The sequence below is a fragment of the Scyliorhinus torazame genome, chromosome 14 (genome assembly GCF_047496885.1).
Source record: "Scyliorhinus torazame isolate Kashiwa2021f chromosome 14, sScyTor2.1, whole genome shotgun sequence".
Lineage (NCBI taxonomy): Eukaryota > Metazoa > Chordata > Chondrichthyes > Carcharhiniformes > Scyliorhinidae > Scyliorhinus > Scyliorhinus torazame.
In genome coordinates this window covers 61,876,253-61,897,599 of record NC_092720.1, presented here as the reverse complement: position 1 = coordinate 61,897,599, position 21,347 = coordinate 61,876,253, and the positions used below count along the sequence as shown (strand labels likewise).

The 21,347-nt window shown below is 43.5% G+C and overlaps 1 protein-coding gene across 3 annotated transcripts in view; it reads right to left on the bottom strand.

Annotated features, from left to right (window-relative positions):
• The window catches only part of LOC140389775 (arf-GAP with coiled-coil, ANK repeat and PH domain-containing protein 2-like), a 131,866-nt gene extending 125,050 nt beyond the window's left edge, over nucleotides 1–6,816 (bottom strand). For all 3 annotated transcript variants that reach the window (XM_072474288.1, XM_072474290.1, XM_072474289.1), the window contains exons 1-2: nucleotides 6,762–6,816; nucleotides 638–757 (exon numbers count right to left, since the gene is read on the bottom strand). In XM_072474288.1, coding sequence (XP_072330389.1) covers nucleotides 638–736 — 99 coding nt within the window. In that variant the 5' untranslated portion in view covers nucleotides 737–757; nucleotides 6,762–6,816. The remainder of the gene's footprint in view (nucleotides 1–637; nucleotides 758–6,761) is intronic.
• Nucleotides 6,817–21,347: the final 14,531 nt, after the last annotated feature.

The window sequence follows — 21,347 nt, the reverse complement described above, 5'->3', positions numbered from 1 at the left end:
GTTGATCAAAGATGTGAGGATTAAGGAGAGGCACACGGGGTTTGTAGTGGGAACCTCAGAATGCAAATCAGCAGAACGCACAATATGGAGTATTCAGAGGACATGGGAAAAAGTGCACTGCAAACTGATGGAGATTTACATAGACAAGGAGGGTTTTTAACACAAGGAAAACAATTGGGTGGTCAAAAGAGTCAAGGGCAGATGTAATGAGTAAGGAGAACTTGGGTAAGATAAGGCCGGCAGATTTTGGGTGAGCTATATTTTACAGAAATTGGGGAATACGAGGCTAAGTACAACATCGGAATTGTCATATCTGGAACTGACAAAGACTCAGATTCAAGAGCAATATCAAGGTTGATCCAGATCACCCTCCGGGAGGGGCGCAGGCGGCGGGCGGGAGGGGCGCAGGTGGCGGGCGGGGCACAGAGCACGCGAGAGGGCAAGTGCATGCAAAACATAAAAGGGAAAGCAAATACAACAGCGCTTGGTAGAGTTAGCGTGCCATTACTTCCGAAATGACAGCATTTCTAAACTATAACCCAATTAGGTATGGAAACACCGTCAACCTTTAATCCTTTGTCTACATAAGTCCAACTATTCTGACAACATTACAATTCATCCAGAATAGAGTTCTTACCTCAATAACCTCATCCTTGGTGGACAGTTGGGCAAGCTCACGAATTCCATTTACAAACAGTCTGTTAGCATTGCAGAAGTTCTTCCCAGCATCTATCATTCCAGCACATAGCTTCACAACCTAAAACAGAAAAAGCTTGTGACTCCCATGATAAAAATGTAATGTTGTTATCCTATTAAGTCTGTGAAACATGACACCAAGTGGCATAGGGGATATTTGGTCAGATGGCCAATAGTTTGGTCTATGAGCTAGATTTTAAAGAATGTCTGAGAGAAGGAAACCAAGGTTAAAAAGACAGTGATTAAGGAAGGACATTGCAGAATTTGGAGCCTGGGCAACTGGAGGCATAGCCACCAAGAGGACAGAATCAGGGGACCGCAGATATATTGATGGTTGTGGGTGGAAGAGATCACAGAGATGGGGAAAGACAAGGCCATGGGAGAGATTTGAAAACAAGGATAAGAACTTCAAAATCAAGATGTGACTTGCCCAGGAGTTCATGTATTTCAGCAAGCACAGGAGTAATAAAACTGACCAAGTCTTGTTCATCAGATTATGGGTAGAATTTTAAACGACTTCAGGTTGAGGAGGGTAGAATGCAGGAGGACCACCAGCAAAGAGTCCAAGGAATACAGAGTATGAATGAGGGTTCCAACAACAGACAAGCTGAGACAGGTGCAGTAAGGCACTGTGAGAGGGGGAAATAGATGCTCTTAACAAGTGTCATGGATCTGCCCAGTAACAGCTAATAAAACCAATTTAACAAGGCACAATATGATACTATCTTCCCAGCAACAGATAGAAATTTGCCTAGTGACATCAGTAGTTAGTACTCAAAAGGAATGATCAGATGCGACTTTCCCAGAAACAAAATTAGCAGGTATCTAGTATCTAGACAGATGCCCTATTAGTAGAAATAGCTTACCTCGATGACCGAGGGATCAGTGGAGGTCTACACGTGCTAATTTCTAGAACCAAGGAATTTGAGAGACGTAGATAATCAAATACACAGATTGAAGAATCAAAGGGGAATGGTATGACTTCCAGCATCCTCAAACAGACAGGCCAGTTTACATCTAACAGCCTGAGAGGCCAGTCCATAATTTTCAGCCAGGGAGCTCAGACCATATCTAAAGTCTTCGAACCAGGGTAAAGAAACCTTCACCGCCATGAACAGCAGGTAAGAGAGTGAGATTTCAGATGGAGACGGTGGAGGCAGGCATGTTATAGTGGGTTAGCATGTCTGCCCCGAATTAGAACGTAGGATTAAAGAAGAGGACAGTGGCTGCCATACCGAATTTGGATATACTTGTGTGCGCGTTGGCTAGGTTTATGAAGGAGATTGGGGGGGGGCACCACAGATCAGTGGAAGTTTGTGTCCTCCTCATAACTTGCTCTCCTACCTATTTTTATCCCTTCAGCAATTTGTCTAGTGTACCCTGTTCTTTCACAAAATCATTAATCTAGATTGCAAATATTTGAGGTCCCAGCACTGATCCTTGTGGCACCCCAGTGGTTAGGTTGACAATCTGAAAAAGATCCATTTACCTCTACTGTTTCATGTTAGCCAATCCCCTATCCATGATAATATATTATCCTCCGCACACAGTCCCCAATCCACAAGGCCAAGATCTTTCCACATTTATCGGGTGGTAAGACCCGCAGTGCTCCATAGCCTCACCACCATCGCCCTCAGTGGCTCGTTCACCTACAGCTTCATCATCAGCGGCCTATGCGCCTGGTTGACCTCCAGGGGCCGGTCGAAAGCCCCCTCCCCACTTAGCTGCTCCAACACCTTGGCCGCTATATAGCTATTCAAACCTCATCTGGACACAACCTTTACTGTTTTTACTTCTATTTTAATATTTCACTACCACTCTTTCCTTTTGCATCATGAAATCGTGTTAATCTCTCCTGCCCGACACCCTTTCAAACACTTTCCATTCTGTTCACTTTTGACCTTCACTTTTGCCCCCTCCCCCCTTCTACAGGCTTTGAAAGTATTTACATTTCTATCTCTCTTCAGTTCTGACGACAGGTCATCGACCTGAAACGTTAACTGCTTTTCTCCAGACACTGCTCAGATGCTCCTGCCCGGCCTGCATTACCAGTACTTTGCTTTATCACAGAATCGAAGGGGTCTGCAGCAAAGAAAAGGCCCTTCAATCCATCATATGTGCGCAAGTCAAAAACAACCAAACTATTCTAATCCCTTTTCCAACACTTGTCCCATAGCCTTGTAGGCCTTGGCATCGCAAGCGCACATCTAAATACTTCTTAAATGTTAAGACGGTCTGTCTCCAACATCCTTTCAGACTCCCACCACCCTCCAGGTGAAAATGTTATTCCTCACATCTCTCGTAAACCTCCTGCTCCTGGTGTTAAATCTATGCCCCGGTCATTGATCCTTCCATCAAGTGGAAAAGTTTCTTCCTGTCTCTTCTATCTACGCCCCTCATAATTTTGTACATATCAATCATGTCCCCTCCTCAGTTTCAAGGAAAACCACCCCAGTCTATCCAATCTCTCTTCATAACTAAAACTCTTCAGGCCAGGCAACATCCTGCTAAGTCTCTTCTACACCCTTTTGAGTGTTAACACATCCCTCCTACAGTGTGGATTTCAGAATTGCCCATAATACTCTAGCAACCTAATCAACATTCTATACAGTTCCAGCATAACCTCCCTGCCTTGGCTAATAAAGGCATGTATACAATATGCCTTCTTAACCACTTTATCCAGCTGCCTGCTAACTACATGCACATCAAGGTCCCTCTGATCTATGAAGCTTCCCAGGGTTCTGCTGTTTATCATGTATTCCCCTGTCTTGTTTGTCGTGCCCAAGTGTATCATCTCGCACTTATCTGGATTGAATTCCATTTGCCACTGATCAGCCCATCTGACGATCACGTCTATATCCTCCTGTAATCTAACGTCATGCTCCTCACTATTTACCATCCCAGCAATTTTCGTATCATGCACAAACTTACTGATCAATCCTCCTATAATCATTTATATAAACCACAAACAGCAAGGACCCCAACACTGATCCCTACAGGACTCCACTGGACACAAGCTTCCAGTCAGAAAATCACCTCAACCCTCTACTTCTGACCACTCAGCCAATCCTGGATCCAATTTGCCAAATTTCCTTGAATCCCATGGGGTCTTATCTTCGCCATCAGTCTCCCATGTGGGATTTGATCAAAAACCTTGCTGAAGTCCAAGTAGACTACGTCAAATGCATTGCCTTCATCTACACTCCTGGTCACCTCTTTGGAAAATTCAATCAAGTTGGTTAGACATGACCTCCCTTACCAAAACCATGCTGACTGTTCATGATTAATCCCTGCCTCTCCAAATGCAGGTTAATTTGGTCTCTCAGAATTGCTTCCAATAGTTTCCACCACTTGAGGTTAGACTGACTGGCCTGTCGTTTCTTGGCTTGTCCCTTCTTGAATAATGGTACCACATTGTCTATCCTCCAGTCCTCCGGCATCTCTCCTGTGGCCAGAGAGGAATTGAAAATTGCCAGCATACCAGCTATTCCTCCATTGTCTCACTTATCAGCCTGGGATACATTTAATCTGGCCTTGGACATTAGTCTACTTTTAAGCTTTCCAGCCCACTCAGAAACTCCTCTCTACGTCAATTTCTTTAATTTTATTACAGTCCTTCCCCCCCGATTGCTATACCCACACTGTCCCTCTCACACATGAACACTGACACAAAGTATTCATTTAGAACCCTACCTATGTACTCTAGTTCCACACACAAATTATCACTGTTGTCATTAATGGGTCCTATTCTTTCTATAGTTATCCTTAATGTACTTGTAAAACAACAGGATTTTCCTTCATTTTACCAGCCAGTATCCTTCCATGTCCCCTTTTTACTCTCCTAATTTCCTTTTTAAGTTCCCTCTTGCACATGCTATACTCCTCCAGGGCTTCTGCTCTTAATATCTGTCACTAGCCTCCCTTTTCCCCTTTATCCAATGCTGTATACCCCACAATATCCAGGGTTCACTGGATTAATTGGTTCCAGCCTTATTCTTTATTGGAAAATATTTCAAATTCCCAACTCCCGCAATATTTTGCTTTTGTGTTGGGAATATGATGGTCAGTTGCAGCTAGTGAGGAGGTAGCAATTAGTGTCTCAATGGGAGAATGTCAAGCGAGGATCAGAGCAAAATTGAAGGTTTGTCTAAGAGGGAGTTAAGCCTGACAAGAGGCAGGACAGTAGAAGAGTCAAGGAACACGGAAGAGTTTGGATAAGAACTTGATACGGCTGAGTACTTGAGAAGGGAGAAACAAGAGAGACGTGACAATAGGAGAGAAGGGTCTATGAATGAATCATCATAGAATCGCGACAGCGCAGAAGGCATGCATTCAGTCCGTCGAATCTGCACCAACCCTCTGAAAGTGCACCCACACACACCCCTGCCCTATCCCTGTAGCCCACCTAATCTTTGGGGCAATTTCAGTATGACCAATCCACCTAACCTGCACAACTTTGTACTGTAGGAGCACCTACGCAGATACAGGGAGAAAGTGCAAACTCCACACAGTCACTGAAGGTCGGAATTGAACCAGGTCTCTGGCACTGAGGCCACAGTGTTAACCACTGTACCACCCAAAAAGGTAGGGAGAAAAGTAAAGAGAGTGAGCGAAATATTAATTCGGAAATAAACATGGACGAGTTCAGGGAGGCAGCCAAAGTGCGCAAGCAAAAGGACACGGGGAAAATTTAAGTTAAATAGGTTTGGTGCTGTAATATTAATGAGGGCAGCACGGTAGCATAGTGGTTAGCACAATTGCTTCACAGCTCCAGGGTCCCAGGTTCGATTCCTGGCTTTGGTCACTGTCTGTGCGGAGTCTGCACGTTCTCCCCGTGCATGTGTGGGTTTCCTCCGGGTGCTCCGGTTTCTTCCCACAGTCCAAAGATGTGCAGGTTAGGTGGATTGGCCATGCTAAATTGCCCTTAGTCCAAAATTGCCCTTAGTGTTGGGCGGGGTTACTGGGTTATGGTGGAGGCGTGGGCTTTGGTAGGGTGCTCTTTCCAAGAGCCGGTGCTCACACGATGGGCCGAATGGCCTCCTTCTGCACTGTAACTTCTATGTCTATGTCTATGTCGCATATAACCAAGTAGTGAATTAAGAATAGAGTGGAAGCAGTAGGAGTGAGTCCAAAGTTATAGCTTAAAACCCCATAGAAAATTAAAGTTGGCATAGAATCAAAGAATCCCTACAGTACAGGAGGCCATTCAGCCCATTGAGTCTTCACCGGCCCCTGCTCCGATAGAGCACCCTACCTAGGCCCAATCCCCTATCCTATCCCTGTAACCCCACCTAACCTTTGGACACGAAAGTGCAATTTAGCATGGCCTTTTCACCTAGCCCGCACCTCTTTGGACATAGGTGAGGTGGAGTCAGCATGGAGCATTGGCAAACTATTGTCCAAATTTGAAGATGGGTGTGGTGGGCAAGTGAAGCCGAGAAGTCATTTGGAGGGTGTATCTATATTTCCAAAATGTGTGGAGGGGGAACAAGCAGCAAGCTAAACTATCCTTGATTCTGTACATCAGGCCACACATTTACTCACTGGCCTTCCAGGAAAGCGGTGTTGACAAAAGATAGTAAAGGTAAAGGGTTGGGCCAAATTGGAAAACACTGCAAATATGCAGTCAATGTGAGGCAACTAACAGGGCCACTTTATTTAATTAAAAACCATTACAGTATTAGCGTCGAACAAAACTTTCTGGTCTACATTTCTGGGCATTTGTCATTGCTAACACTGTCTTCAAGAACAAATTTTGTCTGTTGACACTTTAACATGTTATGTCTCGACTTATATTTCGGCTATGACAGCAAGGGATGCATGGCACATTATTTCCTGGAACTTTCTGACATAGCCGTAACACAAGACCTAGTATCCTTCTTCCACAAGGAAATTTACATGTAACTGCAACATCGTTTTTTTGCTGAGATAGTGATATCCCCTCAATCATGTACCATTACATTGTAGCACTTGCGTCACAAATTGAAGACCAAGTACCAAGGAGGTGGTAGATAACGAAGAAATAAAAGCATGACATACTGTCTCTTAAATGTGATGGTACACACCTTCTCAAGTTTTGACTCCAAGTCAGCAAAATCTCCTTCAACTTCTTCTACTGCAGCTCTGTTAAGAAAACAATATAATTAAACAGTTGCATTTTTACATCGCTATTCCCTTCTCACTAATTTTGATTCTGGCTATCACAACCATTACCATATTCACAAGCAGTGGTTGGAATTTCTCAAACATGAACTTCCTCAAACCAGTCAGAAATCAGCTAGAAGATGACAGGTTTCTGTAACGATGACCTCATGTTCTATCCAACAGATGTTAGAAGAATATCTATCAGCTAGTATATATTCTTTGACTATTCACAAACATTTCGATAGATTTACCAGCCAGTGCTAAGACAAGGTTACAGTGTGCAAATTCACACGACTGAATGGTAATTGAATGTAAAAAGGAAAGAAATATGGAATAAGTTTGCAAATTAAGGAGGTATGCGCAACTTGTTAGCTTAATGGAAATCAACTTGTGAGATTCTGCTCTTCATTAATTAATATGGAGTTATCACACTACAGGTGTAACAGAAGTTATTTAATAGTATTTTATTGGAATAGGAATTTGAATCAACTAGGAATACACAGCACAATAACATGTTCAATTCCCCAATCATTATCACTATGTTGTGAAAGGGTTGAAATTTTACTTTTGAGCACAATCAGAACCTCCAAAGCAAATGGTCCAAAATTACAGCCGAGCCTCGGAGATGCACCTCCCCTGAATTTCCACAACCTCATTTGCATGTCACTGGAGGCTAAATCCACCACAAGCTAGCAGAATCAGGTAGTGTTTTAAAATATGTTTTGTTAAGAAAATTAGGTTATACGATTATGTTTAAAACCTTTCAAGGTAAAACAGTATGCATTTTTAGCCTGACAATAAACCTACGTGACTTGGTCACCATGGAGACTGGGGCGGGACCAAATTGAGACTGATGGCAAGGTGCAAGGTGTTCACATCTGAAAACAATGGCAGGAGCAACTAGGCCGACTGGACAGTCACTGAGTTTTTGGACAAAACGAGTGAGAGAGCGAGAGAGAGATCTCAGACTCCAGACAGCTCAACCAGATAGGTTGGTGCTGGTCCTCACCAAGCTAGAGGGCAAACTGCAGAAGAAGGGACAGTCTGTATTCGAAGAGATGCAACCCATGACAACCTAAAGGATCAGAAATATATGCCCAGATGGTTACAGGACAATAATTCCCCAGGGTGGGCCTTACTACTGAAAGTCACTTCAGACATTTTCAGTGGTCTGAGGGAGAGAACCTTGAACAATCACAGGATGTTACAAGTCAGTGAAAATTGAAGACACAAACCTATTGGAAGCTGGGAGTGACTGTGCACTGTTTCCTATAAAAAACTGCGATCCTAGCGGGAGGAGCATACTGTAAAGTGTATATATGAGTGGCATGAGGTTAGTAGTCATCTTTCTCTGTAGTTTAGAGTATCTGCACTGCTGCCTCACGGCACCGAGGACTGTCCGTGTGGAGTTTGCACATTCTCCCTGTGTTTGCGTGGGTCTCACCCCCACACCCCAAAAAGATGTGCAGGGTAGGTGGATTGGCCACACTAAACTGCCCCTTAATTGGAAAAAAATTGGGTACTCTAAATTTTTTTAAATAGAAAAACCTTTTCACCCTGAGGGTGGTGGGAGTCTGGAACTCACGGCCTGAAAGGGTGGTAGAGGCAGAGACTCCCTAACATTTAAGAAGTATTTATATGTGCATTTGGGATGCCAAGGTATGCAAGGACATGGGCCAAGTGCTGGAAAGTGGGATTAGAATAGTACGGTGTTTATTTTTGACTGGCGCAAACACAATGGGCCAAATGGCCTTTTCTTTGCTGTAGCTCTCTAGGACAATGTGACAAAGTTTGCCAATATAGCTGAAAATAGATATATCTCAAAAAAAATAAGCATTTGAAATTAGCACCAATTCACCATCTGAGTAACTATTTTAAATGACTGATAACATTAAAAATATAGAAAGCTATTAACGTATCTCGATATGACCATGCCTTTTATTTTATATTATTTTCTTTTCCTTTAATAAATTTAGTGTACCCAATTCTTTTTTCCATATAAAGAGCCATTTAGCGTGGCCAATCCACCTACCCTGCACATCTTTTCAGTTGTGGGGGTGAGACCCACAGAGTTACGACAGAATGTGAGTGACCAAGGGCCGGGATTGAACCCGGGTCCTCGGCGCCGTGAGGAAGCAGTGCTAACCACTGCGCCAATGTGCTGCCCGACCATGCCTTTCATAACAAGAAATACAAAATGGAAAACTCTCTGCTACAACTTTTGTTAAGAATGTCATGAACTTAAAAATAACAAAAGATACATAAAGTAAATACAAAGTCAGCTAGAGACAGTGCAGGCAAGTGTGTGGTTGCAGTCTTTTTCCTTAGAAATGCTGCTTCACTTCTGCATTTATATCCACATATCACATAGCAATTGGCGCACACAAGAAAGCAATGGAAATGTGTTACCAGGTAGAAACCAGGTAAAAACTGCAAATGCTTCATTAAATTCTCAGTGTATATGTTAGCATCTTGCTGCCAATATGCATTTGTGCAACTGATGTATCTGAACACTATTTAAGTTTGCATTGTATACCTAAATGTAAACTGAAAATGTGGAAATATTCAGAGAGCGCGAAAAAGAGATACAGTAGTTTTTAAGGTTGAAGACATAGTCAGAAGTGGCAAAAGTTATAAATGCAATAGGCTTGAAGTATTGGGAGGTGAAAAAATGGGCAATGGAGGAAGGTGCAAGAGAAAATGGAATAGCTCCTGGAGAAGAGCAAAACGTTAATTTCCGAAATAGGAACAGCAGTGAATTAAACATTTTTTAAAAACTCTAGGCAGACGTGGAATCATAGAATCTACGGCACGGAGACAGGCCCTTCGGCCCACACTGGTCGATGTCAGCCAAAAAGCCAACCCCATTTGCCTGGAAATCGGAAAGGAGAACAGAAAACATCAGGAATACGCAGGTAGCATTTATGGAGCAGGATACAGATGTTGCAGAACTGGCAGAAGTTAGAGATGTGACAGGCTTTAAGCAAGTAGCACGGGCAGCACAAGTGGATAGCACTGCGGCTTCACAGCGCCAGGGTCCCAGGTTCGATTCCCCGCTGGGTCATTGTCTGTGCGGAGTCTGCACGTTCTCCCCATGTCTGTGTGGGTTTCGTCCGGGTGCTCCGGTTTCCTCCCACAGTCCAAAGACGTGCAGGTTAGGTGGATTGGCCATGATAAATTGCCCTTAGTGACCAAAAAAGGTTAGGAGGGGTTATTAGGTTACAGGGATAGGGTGGAAGTGAGGGCTTTAGTGGGTCGGTGCAGACTCAATGGGCCGAATGGCATCCTTCTGCACTGTATGTACGTTCTACGTTCTATGTAAGTGGAGACAGGAAAAGGGGAGGGGCAGTGAACAGAATCACAGCATGTGCAGTTATTTAAATTTTTTTGTCTTTAATTGACCGTCACTTCTCTTTCAGGAATACCCACCTTGAAGTTCTGCTCTTGTGAGATTTCAGTTTCTTTCTCCCCTCCCCCACCCCTCTCCCCTTTCCATGTCTCTGGTTTAAAACCACTTTTTCCAGTCCACAACTGCTGCAAGAGTATTCCCAGAATTTCCTGCTCCCTCCCAGATTTCCAGCATTGCGGTATTTTGTTTTTTTGTTGATACACTTACTGGTTTCAATTGTAGAAGCTCATTACATTTGGATTGTGTGCTAGACATCATAGGATTCTATTCCTACTTTTATTTTTTTTAAATACTATCCCTCAGGATATGGTCATTACGCCATGGCAGCATGTATTCCCATCTAAGTTGCTCTCAGGTGCTGAGATGACTACTTGAAACAATGCGATGCTGTTAGGTAGGTCATTCCCAACAATGAAGTAAGAGTGGCCGATATATATCCAAGTCAGGTTATTGAGATATGTGAAAATAATGGTGCTCCCTTGCACCTGCTGCCCTTGCCCTAGCAGGTGGTTGTCATGGGTTTTGGGGAAGTGCTGTTGAAGAAACCTTGGATGTGCTTTTACAAGGCATCCATCAAATGGTACACACATCCCTCATTGTGCACAGGAGGTTGAAGAATTGGATGTTTAATTAGTGTTTCTGGGCTGCCTATCAAGGTGTCTGGGTTGGCATTACTTTGCTTACATTTCTTGCATGTCATTACAACTGCTCCCATCCAGACAAGTAGAGAGAATTTCATCCCAATCTTGACTTGTACCTTAGAGACAGAACACCTTTGGGAAAGCAAGAGGTGAAACGCCCACTACAGAACACCCAGTCTCCGACGTTCTCTAGTGACCACAGTATTTACATGGCTGGTCAATGCCAGTTCCCATGCTGTTGGTGGTGACAATGGCAATGCATTAAATGTTGCATGGAGGTGTTGGACTCTTTTGGAGATGTTAATTTCCTAACACAAGAGTGGTATAAATGTTACTGGCTACTTATAAGCCCAGACCTGGGTCTATTTGCATTTGGGCAAGGACGACAGCTTTATTATCCAAGGAATTGTAACCGGACTGGAATCAAAAATCAGCACTCAGTCCTACTTCTGACCTATAAAGCAAAGTTCAATGATGACACAGCTGAAGACAGTCAGGCTAAAGATCTCCTGACCAACAACCAGCTCACCTTGTGCCTAATGTAACCCCAGAATCTGGGGTGTTTTCTACCTCGTTCCCAGTGATTTTCTTTTTACAAGGGTGTATTGATCAAGTGTGGCCTTAATGTCAAGGGCAGTCACCTCAACACTCAAATTCAGCATTTTTGTCCACCTTTGGACCGAGATTGTAATGAGGTTTGAGCTGAGTAGCCCTAAACAAAGCACTGATGAGCACATTGTTGGTAAGTTACACTTGATAGCACTGTTGCCAACGCCTTTCATCGCTTTGCTAATGATTGACAGTAGGCCGATAGGACAATAATTGGCTTTGTCCTGATTTTCGCAGACGAACACTGTTGCAATTTTCCCCACTGTCGAGTATATTTGTATTAGAGCAGCTTGGCTAACTGTTCTGGAGGGCAGGTACTCTGCACTACTGTCTAGATCAGCCATTTTCAAATGCTGGGGTCGCGCCTCGCGTGTGGATCACGGAGCTGTCCGTCGCAGCGCTCCCGAATATGCAAATTCGCAGGCAACAGCTGCAGCAGCCGGCTTTTAACATTGCCAGCTGCGAGCGGCCTTCAAAACGACGACCGCGACCATAGAAAAAAATGCGGGCGCATTGCACGGGTGGATCGGTGTGAGCAGGCACATATGCGCAGTACGGCTCCATTTTTTTAATATGATCGCAGCCGTCATTTTGAAGGCTGCTCGCAGCCGGCATTGTTAAAGCCGGCTGTTGCGCGCAAATTTGCGCAATTGGAGACACAGGAGATTCTTTTTTAACTTCAATGTAATGTGCCTGCCTGAAGGGAGGCAGAGAGCAGCTCGTCGTCACCCCCCCCCCCCCCCCCCCCCCAAAACGGTCGACGTCACGTGCTTTGAGAGAGACTACGATTCCTCCATTTTGTCCACCCGAGCAAACAAGGTAAGAGAAAATGGTGGGCCGCGAAGGCCGGCCGGCGTGGGCCGCGAAGGCCGGCCGGCTGGTAAAAAGGTGTCCCCAGATTAAAAGTTTGAAAAACACCGGTTTAGATGGTGTCTGGTCCCGCAGCCTTTGTCGTTCCAATGTAAATCAACCACCTTTGCTATTGCATGTAAAGAATGAAATTAGTTGGTGACCAATATCTGTGGCAGGACTGTAGAATGTTGGTCTAATTTGTTGATTGTGGGATCACTAAAGTCCCTTTCACTATTTAGCAGCAGTTTGATATTTGTCATACTAAACCTGAGAATAGATCTTTTATCTCAGTTGGAAAGAAGTTAATATATGTATCAAGTGAAATTTAAAGATGGTTTACATGGCTATCCAATCGCAGTAACACAAGAAACTTTACAAAAATCCTCTCTCCAGCCTCAGCTAAATCTTATTCCATTATATACTACTGGTAAATCAACGCAGCAGAGGTCAACAAGCAGTTAAAAATCCCTGCAGTTTAGGAATATTTATGTTGCTATAGGGACAGTTAGAGAATGCTGAGATGCTATTTTGGCTCTTACAAATCTCGATGAGACAGATGGTATTATTTTTTTCTTTCTCAACTGTAACTGGAATACTAATTAAAGTAAATACCAAACCACAGAGAATGTTCCGATAATGGGATAGCCGTGACTAGTACGATCTGATGGTGACATCAGCCCGTGGCTGATGACTTAATAATATCTTCCAAAAACAAAGAATATATTTGTCAGAGCTGGGATAAAATAGAAGTATTGAGCTTTTAAATAAAAAGTCAGAAATAGTACCCACCAAAATGCCATGCACAGGATAGAGTATTATGTATAACAAGTTAAATATATATCCACTCTTGTGGGTAATAAATGCACTTAAATGCTCAAAAACAAAATCAAAAGAGTTCCAGTCTTTTGATAGCTGGCTAATGCCACCATAAAGCTTTCCTTCATAAAGATGGAGGCTTTAGATATTTACCATTGTCAGTTACACATGCCAAATACTAAAGATCATGGGCTGAAACATCAACCCTCTTTCTCTCTCCATGGGTTTGAGTATTTTCCATTTTATTTCAAATCACCAACCTCCAGATTGTTTTTGTTGTCTGCAACAAACCTGGAGGTTTTATTGTTTTATCCATTTTAGTTGAGGTTATTCAATTATCTTCTGTTGTAACCCTTTGATCCTATTTCATGGATTAGATCCATATTAGATCCAAAACATATTTCACAACACTGAGGTCTCATGCCACTGATTCAGAGGGTTGCACAATTCAAAAGGCAAACATACATCCTATCTTTTTTGCTCCTACATGAGTAAAACATATCACCCTGTTTTGAAGATAAGTTCTGTCTCTGCTTATTTTCTAATCCATCTTTTTATCCTTGTTTATCTTTTTTGCCTTTTCTTGGTTTATATAGTTTATGTTCCGAGACATGTTGGTTGGTGTTTCTGCATGGAAGGGGTTGGTGTGGGGCCTTGCCTTTAGTGGCACAGTTGCTTTTGAGAGGGCTCCCATCCTGACAGTGCAGTGTGATTCGATGGTGATGGTTGCCAACAAAGATACTGTTCTGGCTGAAAATCTCAGCTCTGAGGTACAGGTCCTCAAGGCCCAATTCCAAGAGTTGCAGGTGTTTTTGTGGAGGCAATGGCACACAAGGAGATGCTTGTGATAGAGAAAGCACTGTCCCTACTAAGAGCCCACCTGCGTACCGTTGAGTTCCCGTTGCATGGCCTATTGTCTACCCTGATGGAGTCGAGAGAGGGCAGGGGAAACAGGAGTGGAGAAGTGTCGAGGTGAGGTGGTGGAGAAGCTCCCAGCTGACTTTGAGGATTGGGTGCCATGTTTCGGGAATCTCATTCTGGAGGCTGGGCAAATGAATTTTGATGGATGGAGCACATCTAACCCTGTCTTCGAGGCCTGGGGTTGATGTGGCCTTCCAACCACTGGTCCCATGTTGTACTGTTCCGGATGTCAGTCATGAAGGATTGGGGGTGGTGGAACTGGTTGAGGTTGACTGTCTGGGTTCTGCTGAGAAGACATGGTGGGAGTAATAGTGTCTCGTCCTTCGATCGTTGGAATCCTCGAGAGACCCTGAAGAGTGCTCATTGATCCAGATCTCGCCTCATCCTTTCTTTGTGCGCCAGTGAAAGAGTCTTTATCCTGAGGCCTGCCCCATATTCCTGATCTCCAACATTATCCTGGACTTTGCTCCCTGTTGATCATGTTGTTGTCTGTTTGATGTCGTCAATTTTTCCATTTATAGCGAAGTGAATATGGCCTGTACAGTTGATTATCCTGATTTAATAAGTTATGTTAAGCCGAATGTTGAACTCTGGTTTTGTGCAGTTAAATGTATTTGTGTCTTATATTGCCTGACAATCCTTGTGGTGGAAGATGGGAGTGTGCTTTTTGTTGTTTCCCACCCCGCTCCTCACTTAGAGGATGAGCAGAACTGAAGTGGGGTGGAGGGTTGGGGTTGCTAAGGTTAGTTTGTCCTCGCTGTGATCAAGGAAGGTCCCCCTGATTAGAGCTAACCAACTTTGAGTTTTCTTTCTCTTACATTTTCTTTTAATTTGGATTCAGAGCATCCTTGTGGAGGACAAGGATAGCCGCGGGTATGGTTTATATGACAGTGGTTCCCATGATCTGGCTGGTTGTCCCCTCCCCGGAGAGTAGTCTTTACTCCTCTATGCCTCATGACACCAAGAACCCGGGTTAAATTCCAACTTGGCGTAACTGTGTGGAGTTTGCACGTTCTCCCAGTGTCTGCGTGAGTTTCCTCTGGGTCCTCCGGTTTCTACCCGGTGCAAATATGTGCAGGTTAGATGGATTGGCCATGCTAAATTGCCCCTTAAGTGTCCAAAGATTGGGTGGGGTTAAAGGGGCCTAGATAGGGTGCTCTTTCAGAGGGTTGACGCATTCTGCACTGTAGACGGTCTATGATTCTCCCATCTGGGTGGATGCAATGTTGGTTTTGGTACTGGCTTGGCCTGGTGGGGTGGTTGGGAAGCCCCAGGTTGGGAAGGCGTCAGGGGTACTGGCTTCCTCTCCCAGGGTGTCCGTGATGTGGAAGCCTCAACAGTTCTTCTCCCTCAGGGCTACAGTTCTTGGGGTCAGGTTCTCCTGAGTTAGTGCTGGGCTAAGCCGTGTTAATATCCTGCTGTCTCCAAGGAATTGGGTTGTTCTCTCTCAAGATGTCCACAAGGTGTCCAGTGTGGCTGGGTCTGAGTGAATAGTTCTGACAGTTCTTGTTCTTTCTCTTCCTGCTGAGACTCTCCGGAGGAGTGGCTTCTGCTGTATCCCTTTGTGTTTGGTTTTCTCTCGAACCACTTGTGGTGATGCTAGGATGGCAGGTCTCGGTGCCACAGTTAATTGAGTGGGCCTATTTGATAAGTTGCCTGAACGCAGCCCTGGCCCTTTCCAGAGCGATCCAGGTTGCCAGAGTGGATTGACTGTAACTGGGGAAGTCTGATATATGAAGTAAAGCAAATCTTCAACAATAGCAGAAGTATCAAGGAATAAAATATAAATAAGAATTTGAAAGTTAACAATATATTCCTTCATTGGCCCCACCATTATCATGGCTATAATAGGGCGTGCGGCACGGTGGCGCAGTGGTTAGCCCCCAGGTTCGATCTCGGCCCACTGTCAGTGTGGAGTTTGCACATTCTCCCAGTGTCTGCTTGGGTTTCACTCCCACACCCAAAGTTGTGCAGGGTGGGTGGATTGGCCATGCTAAATTACCCCTTAATTGGAAAAATTAATCAAATCATGGCTATAATAATGAAAATCATTCTCTTAAAACATAATTCAGAACAGAAATTGATCTATGACAAGTTTTCCAGTTGGCACTTTGTACAGCTTTTGCTATCAGCAAATTTACAAAAATGTACGGTGACAGTATAAAATTTACTTGATTGTATCACTATGCACGAGGACGAAATCATTTTGATTTTTTTATTTTTTTTAAATGAGCCAGATCATGAAAGTGCTGGGTAAGGAAGCATTACCTTGTCATAGGACAGCACAGTAGCACACGTGGCTAGCACTGTGGTTTCACAGCGCCAGGTTCGATTCCCCGCTGGGTCACTGTCTGTGCGGAGTCTGCACGTTCTCCCCGTCTGCGCAGGTTTCCTCCGGGTGCTCCGGTTTCCTCCCACAGTCCAAAGATGTGCAGGTTAAGTGGATTGGCCATGCTAAATTGCCCTTAGTGTCCAAAAAATGTTAGGGGGACATTATTGGGTTATGGGGATAGGGTGGAAGTGAGGGCTTAAGTGGGTCGGTGCAGGCTCGATGGGCCGAATGGCCTCCTTCTGCATTATGTTCTATGTATCTATGCGTAGGTGTCACCCTGCGGTTGAGATCTTAGCCAAGGTTAGTTCTCTTGTTTATCTGGGCATTAAAGATTCTAATTGGGACAAAGATTAGTCTGGTCCCCTCTTGCCTTTGCTAATGCTGCTCCTATAACCAATACCACATTAATTGTAATCACACTATCATTTTGTGGGTCAGTGGTGGAGCAAAAAGGTTACTACATTTCGTAGTCACTTCAAAATAATTAATCATGCAAAGAGCTTTTGAGTTACTTCCTCCTGATAAATGTTTGTATTAAGTTTTTAAAATTTAGAACGCAACTTCGGTCCAGAATATTAACAAATGCAACATCCACACTATCTTGTTGAAACCAGAATACACACATATATAGTTGGGTCACCTTGTCAAGTGTGAGACAGGACAAATAGCATTAGCAAGTCATCATGCATCAATGTCAAGCTGCTACACAGAAATTAATCAAACTATTTGCTTGGGATTTCCTACTGAGGATTCAATGCTGGTCCCAAGACTCTTAATGGAAAGACTCTTAATTTGCAACATTGAAAATATGTTAGAATGCATTTTGAAATTCACAAAGAAACTTGGTGGGAGTCAGATACATTAGGATTGGAGTCAGGAAAAATGGACCAGGAGAAACTCCATAAGGAACTCCAGAAACAGTTTGACTTTGAAAATTTCAGTGAAGTAGTCCCATGAGAGGGGGTACAGTACAGAAAATATGAAAAAGACAGCTGACGAAAGACCAGACAATTCCATGTTAAGACACTCAGGGCTAGTGTGCGGTCAATTCCAGCCCCACAAGCCCCAGAGTCCCAACACAAGTGAATTAACCAATACTTTGCATAAAGTTTATGAGATCTTTGGACCTTGACTGCTCCAATGACTTACAGGCACCAGATTTCGAAGTGGAACACAACAATTGTTTATTCTTAACAACAAGAGATAAGGCATGCAATAATTATACTAGAATAATGGCCAGCTATTTTGCTACTTCCTCCCCCCCTCCTTTTTACCTAAACACACGAGACATACACATGCAGAAGGAATGGGATGGAGGGGAAAAGATTAAAGAGGATTAATGTGATGCAAGATGAGTGCCATTGCTTTGGATGTTGAAGTTGTTATTTTTTCAGCTAACTGTCCTTCCAGGATGTGAAGCGATTGAGAACCACCGGTTGAATGGATAACAAGGATCTTCTGGCTGCAACATTCCGAATCCCCAGACTGTGGATTCCCTCTGGGGAATCACTTTATTAACCTGGGACTTCACTCAGAAAATCCACCTCAGGCCTGTGTAATTATTATTTGTTTCCAACTCCACCAGAATATTCCCTAGCTTTACTGAAGAAAAACAGAATTCCCCTCACAAGATTTTATGGTGGGCGTTTGACCCTCCATCATCTTGATCAAACCAAAACTAAAAGCAAAAACACAAACTCACAAGAGTAAGTAACATTCCAGAGAAGAACCTGACCCATCAGTATGATGCATTGATAAAGCACAGCAATCTAAAACAGTCTATTGACTTGACAGCCAAGTCCACCAAGATGGGCCATTAGTGTCAGAGCAACAGCACAGCCTGCTGGACGTCCATGTTTTTTTTTTAAATTAAAGGTGAAGTCCATCTTAAAGGCATAGGTGAATTTTTGTCCAGCTACAAAAATGATAAAAACCACAACAGAAGAGAATAAAGGCAACAAGCAAGGGACAAGCAGGGATTAATAGGGGGGTCCTTACAACGTCAGTGGCCATACGTAATGTAAATATCCCTCTGGCCCAAAATATCTATATCTGTCCATTATCCAAGTGAACTGAACAGATAACTTATTCCTTGTATGAAAGCTAACATTAACATATCACAAGCCACTACAGGACAAATTAGTCTTTGGTGGCATACAAATACACTTTCCAGCAGACCGAGCCAGAGAATGAAGACATAAACAGATAAATGTAACATTATGAATGTAAATTAGTAGCATTCAGCAAAATTGACATGCTCGCAACATTTACAAGTCAAATTGTCAAAAAAGCATGCATTAAATTCAGCATAAAACTGATCCTTGAAACACTAGCTCACTTCACACATAGCTACTATTGATGCACTGATTTAGTTTGGTCTTGTTGCTGGCCTGATCTCATGCAGCGTCCTATATGCCTACAATAGGATGTTCCTGACCACAGAGCTATCCATGAAAGAAAAGCAGCATTTCAGCCTATTGTGCATTTGCTTCTCACTTGGTTTTAACATTTTTTAAATGCAAAATCTTCGGATTGATTTGCATCAAAGTTAATTTGACTCAAATTTTTAACAAGCCAGATGCTGCTAGGATATTACATTTTTCCTCCGAGGAAATACTATCAAATTTCAACGGTATTAATCAGGTTAAAAAAATTAAAATTCAAAATAGAAATGTTAAATAAATTACTGTTTGGTTCTGATTCTATCAAGTCACATGAGGATATGGTTTGCCTGGGTTACTGATGTTTGATACACAGTAGTATTTAAAGTGGAGAACAGATTGATTGCATCTCTGCCCTCTCCGATAAAAGGGCAGAATATATGATGCTCTATGCTATCAGTTGGCAAGGACAAGAGAACAGAGGGTGTGATTTCATGCCATCACTAAAATACATACGAATTTAGGAACCGGCGGAAAATGAACTCTCATCTCAAACAAGCAAAAGGGAGAGATGGAGGAAGTCAGAAATTGACAGCACATTTCATTACTAAATGTGAACAAAAAAATTCTGTCCAAATGTTAGTGCCAACTGGGTCAAACCTGCTCTCGAGACAGTGACCCATCCTGATCAGGTCATACAGCCTGTGCTACACAGGGATATACTACAGGACAGGAGAATGGAGATCTGCCTCATCAGGAGGAACAAGAGAAGGGTTTTGTGACAGAATATCTCACACCAACACATGGGCATGCTTTCCAAAATGGTGTCTTGGGAGAAAATCCACAATTGGGTCCAACTACGCCACACAAACATTGATAGTTCAGTTTCAATCAATGGGCGTGGATGGGAAAGCTTTCTGATCAAATCAGCAGGCAGACAAGACACCACTGTCTTGTTCAGCAGCCAAACCTTTTGCCAAATCCATCAGGAGGGATGCAGGCATACGAAGGATGACCACCCCAGCCAGCAGAAACACTCAGGTCGAAGCCTCCCAACGAATTCACCTGGAATTTGCTGTTGGTAGACTAAGGAAATCAAGAGGGTTATCGGGATAAGGTGGGAAAGTGGAGTTGAGGATATCAAATCAGCCAGGATCTCATTGAATGGCGGAGCAGACACGATAGACCAAGTGGCCGACTTCTGCACCGGATGGTCTTGCGTCGCATGTTAATGAGCATCTGTGACTGATTAAAAATGGCCTTCGGAATCACGGTAAATCACAGCAGTGAGGCCATGTTCTTTGGGAACTGGGCTGACAAATTCTTTATCCTCTTCAGCATCAGATCAGACTACCTGAAGGCATTGGCTATGTGGTCTGGAGAAGCCAGAAAAGCTCAACCCAGCCCTTGAGACACACAAGCTTCTGGTATGAAGGAAACTCCAGGTGATTAAATGTTCAACCATAGAAACTTCATTCAGGCAATGTCTTTGACCAGGAGTCCATCAGGCAGTTGCACACACTTAACATCCTCAAGGTCCTGCAGGAAAAGGAGATGATGGATCCTAGCAGATAAGTTCCCTGAGCAAACCGTCAAAGTCATTTGGCAGAATGCATCACTAGAACTTTCAAACAAGCACCAAGATAATAAAATAAATAATACCACCAAGTAGGCGAACAATGGCACAGTGGTTAGCACTGCTGCCTCACAGCACCAGGGACCCGGGTTGGATTCTGACCTTGAGATGGCTATAGTGTGGAAGAGAGCCGTTGCCCATCTCCTTCAAGAAGATGCCTTTCCAAAGCAGGTCTGGAAAGTGATGGTGTTTTTGTCAATGTGTATTGCGAGCACACAGTCCTGTCAGAGGCTGTTCCCAAGACACATATCCTGTTGCTTTAACTTGGCTGGAGGGCCAAGTTAGTGAAAGATGCTCATTGCTGTGCTGAAACCTGCTGGTCCTCCAATGCCAAGAGTTGTCCACAACCGAGTGTTTCTGACTGGCACGTGCCAAGGTCAGGATGACACTCTGTGGGACAAAGTCAAGCTTGGGGCAGCTGTCTCAAAAGTTCAATGAGGAAAGAGCACTTTAAAGCCCTAAGACCATGGTACTTTAGGGGGCTGGAACCCACCGAAAATCCCTGAGGCTGCATACCAGAGAATGTTTGATATGAAATGCAAATATTTATTTCATTGCAAGCGTAGTGAAACACCTGTGCCAGGTACAGTTCTGAAATAAATTTATGTAATGCAAAATTTGAATTGTTGACAAATGCTAATAAAGTATAATTGAGAGAAAACTTCCAACCAGACCAATTACTCTCAATCATCAGCAATTAGATGAAGAGTAATTAACTGTGCCAACAAGAAACACTCACTCACCAAAATCCTGCCCACTGATATCCAATTTGGGTTCCACAATGGACTCAAGTAGTGTGGAACTGAATTCCAGAGGCAAGCCGAACCAAGAATCATAGAATCATAGAATGTACAGTGCAGAAGGAGGCCATTCGGCCCATCGAGTCTGCACCGGCTCTTTGAAAGAGCAC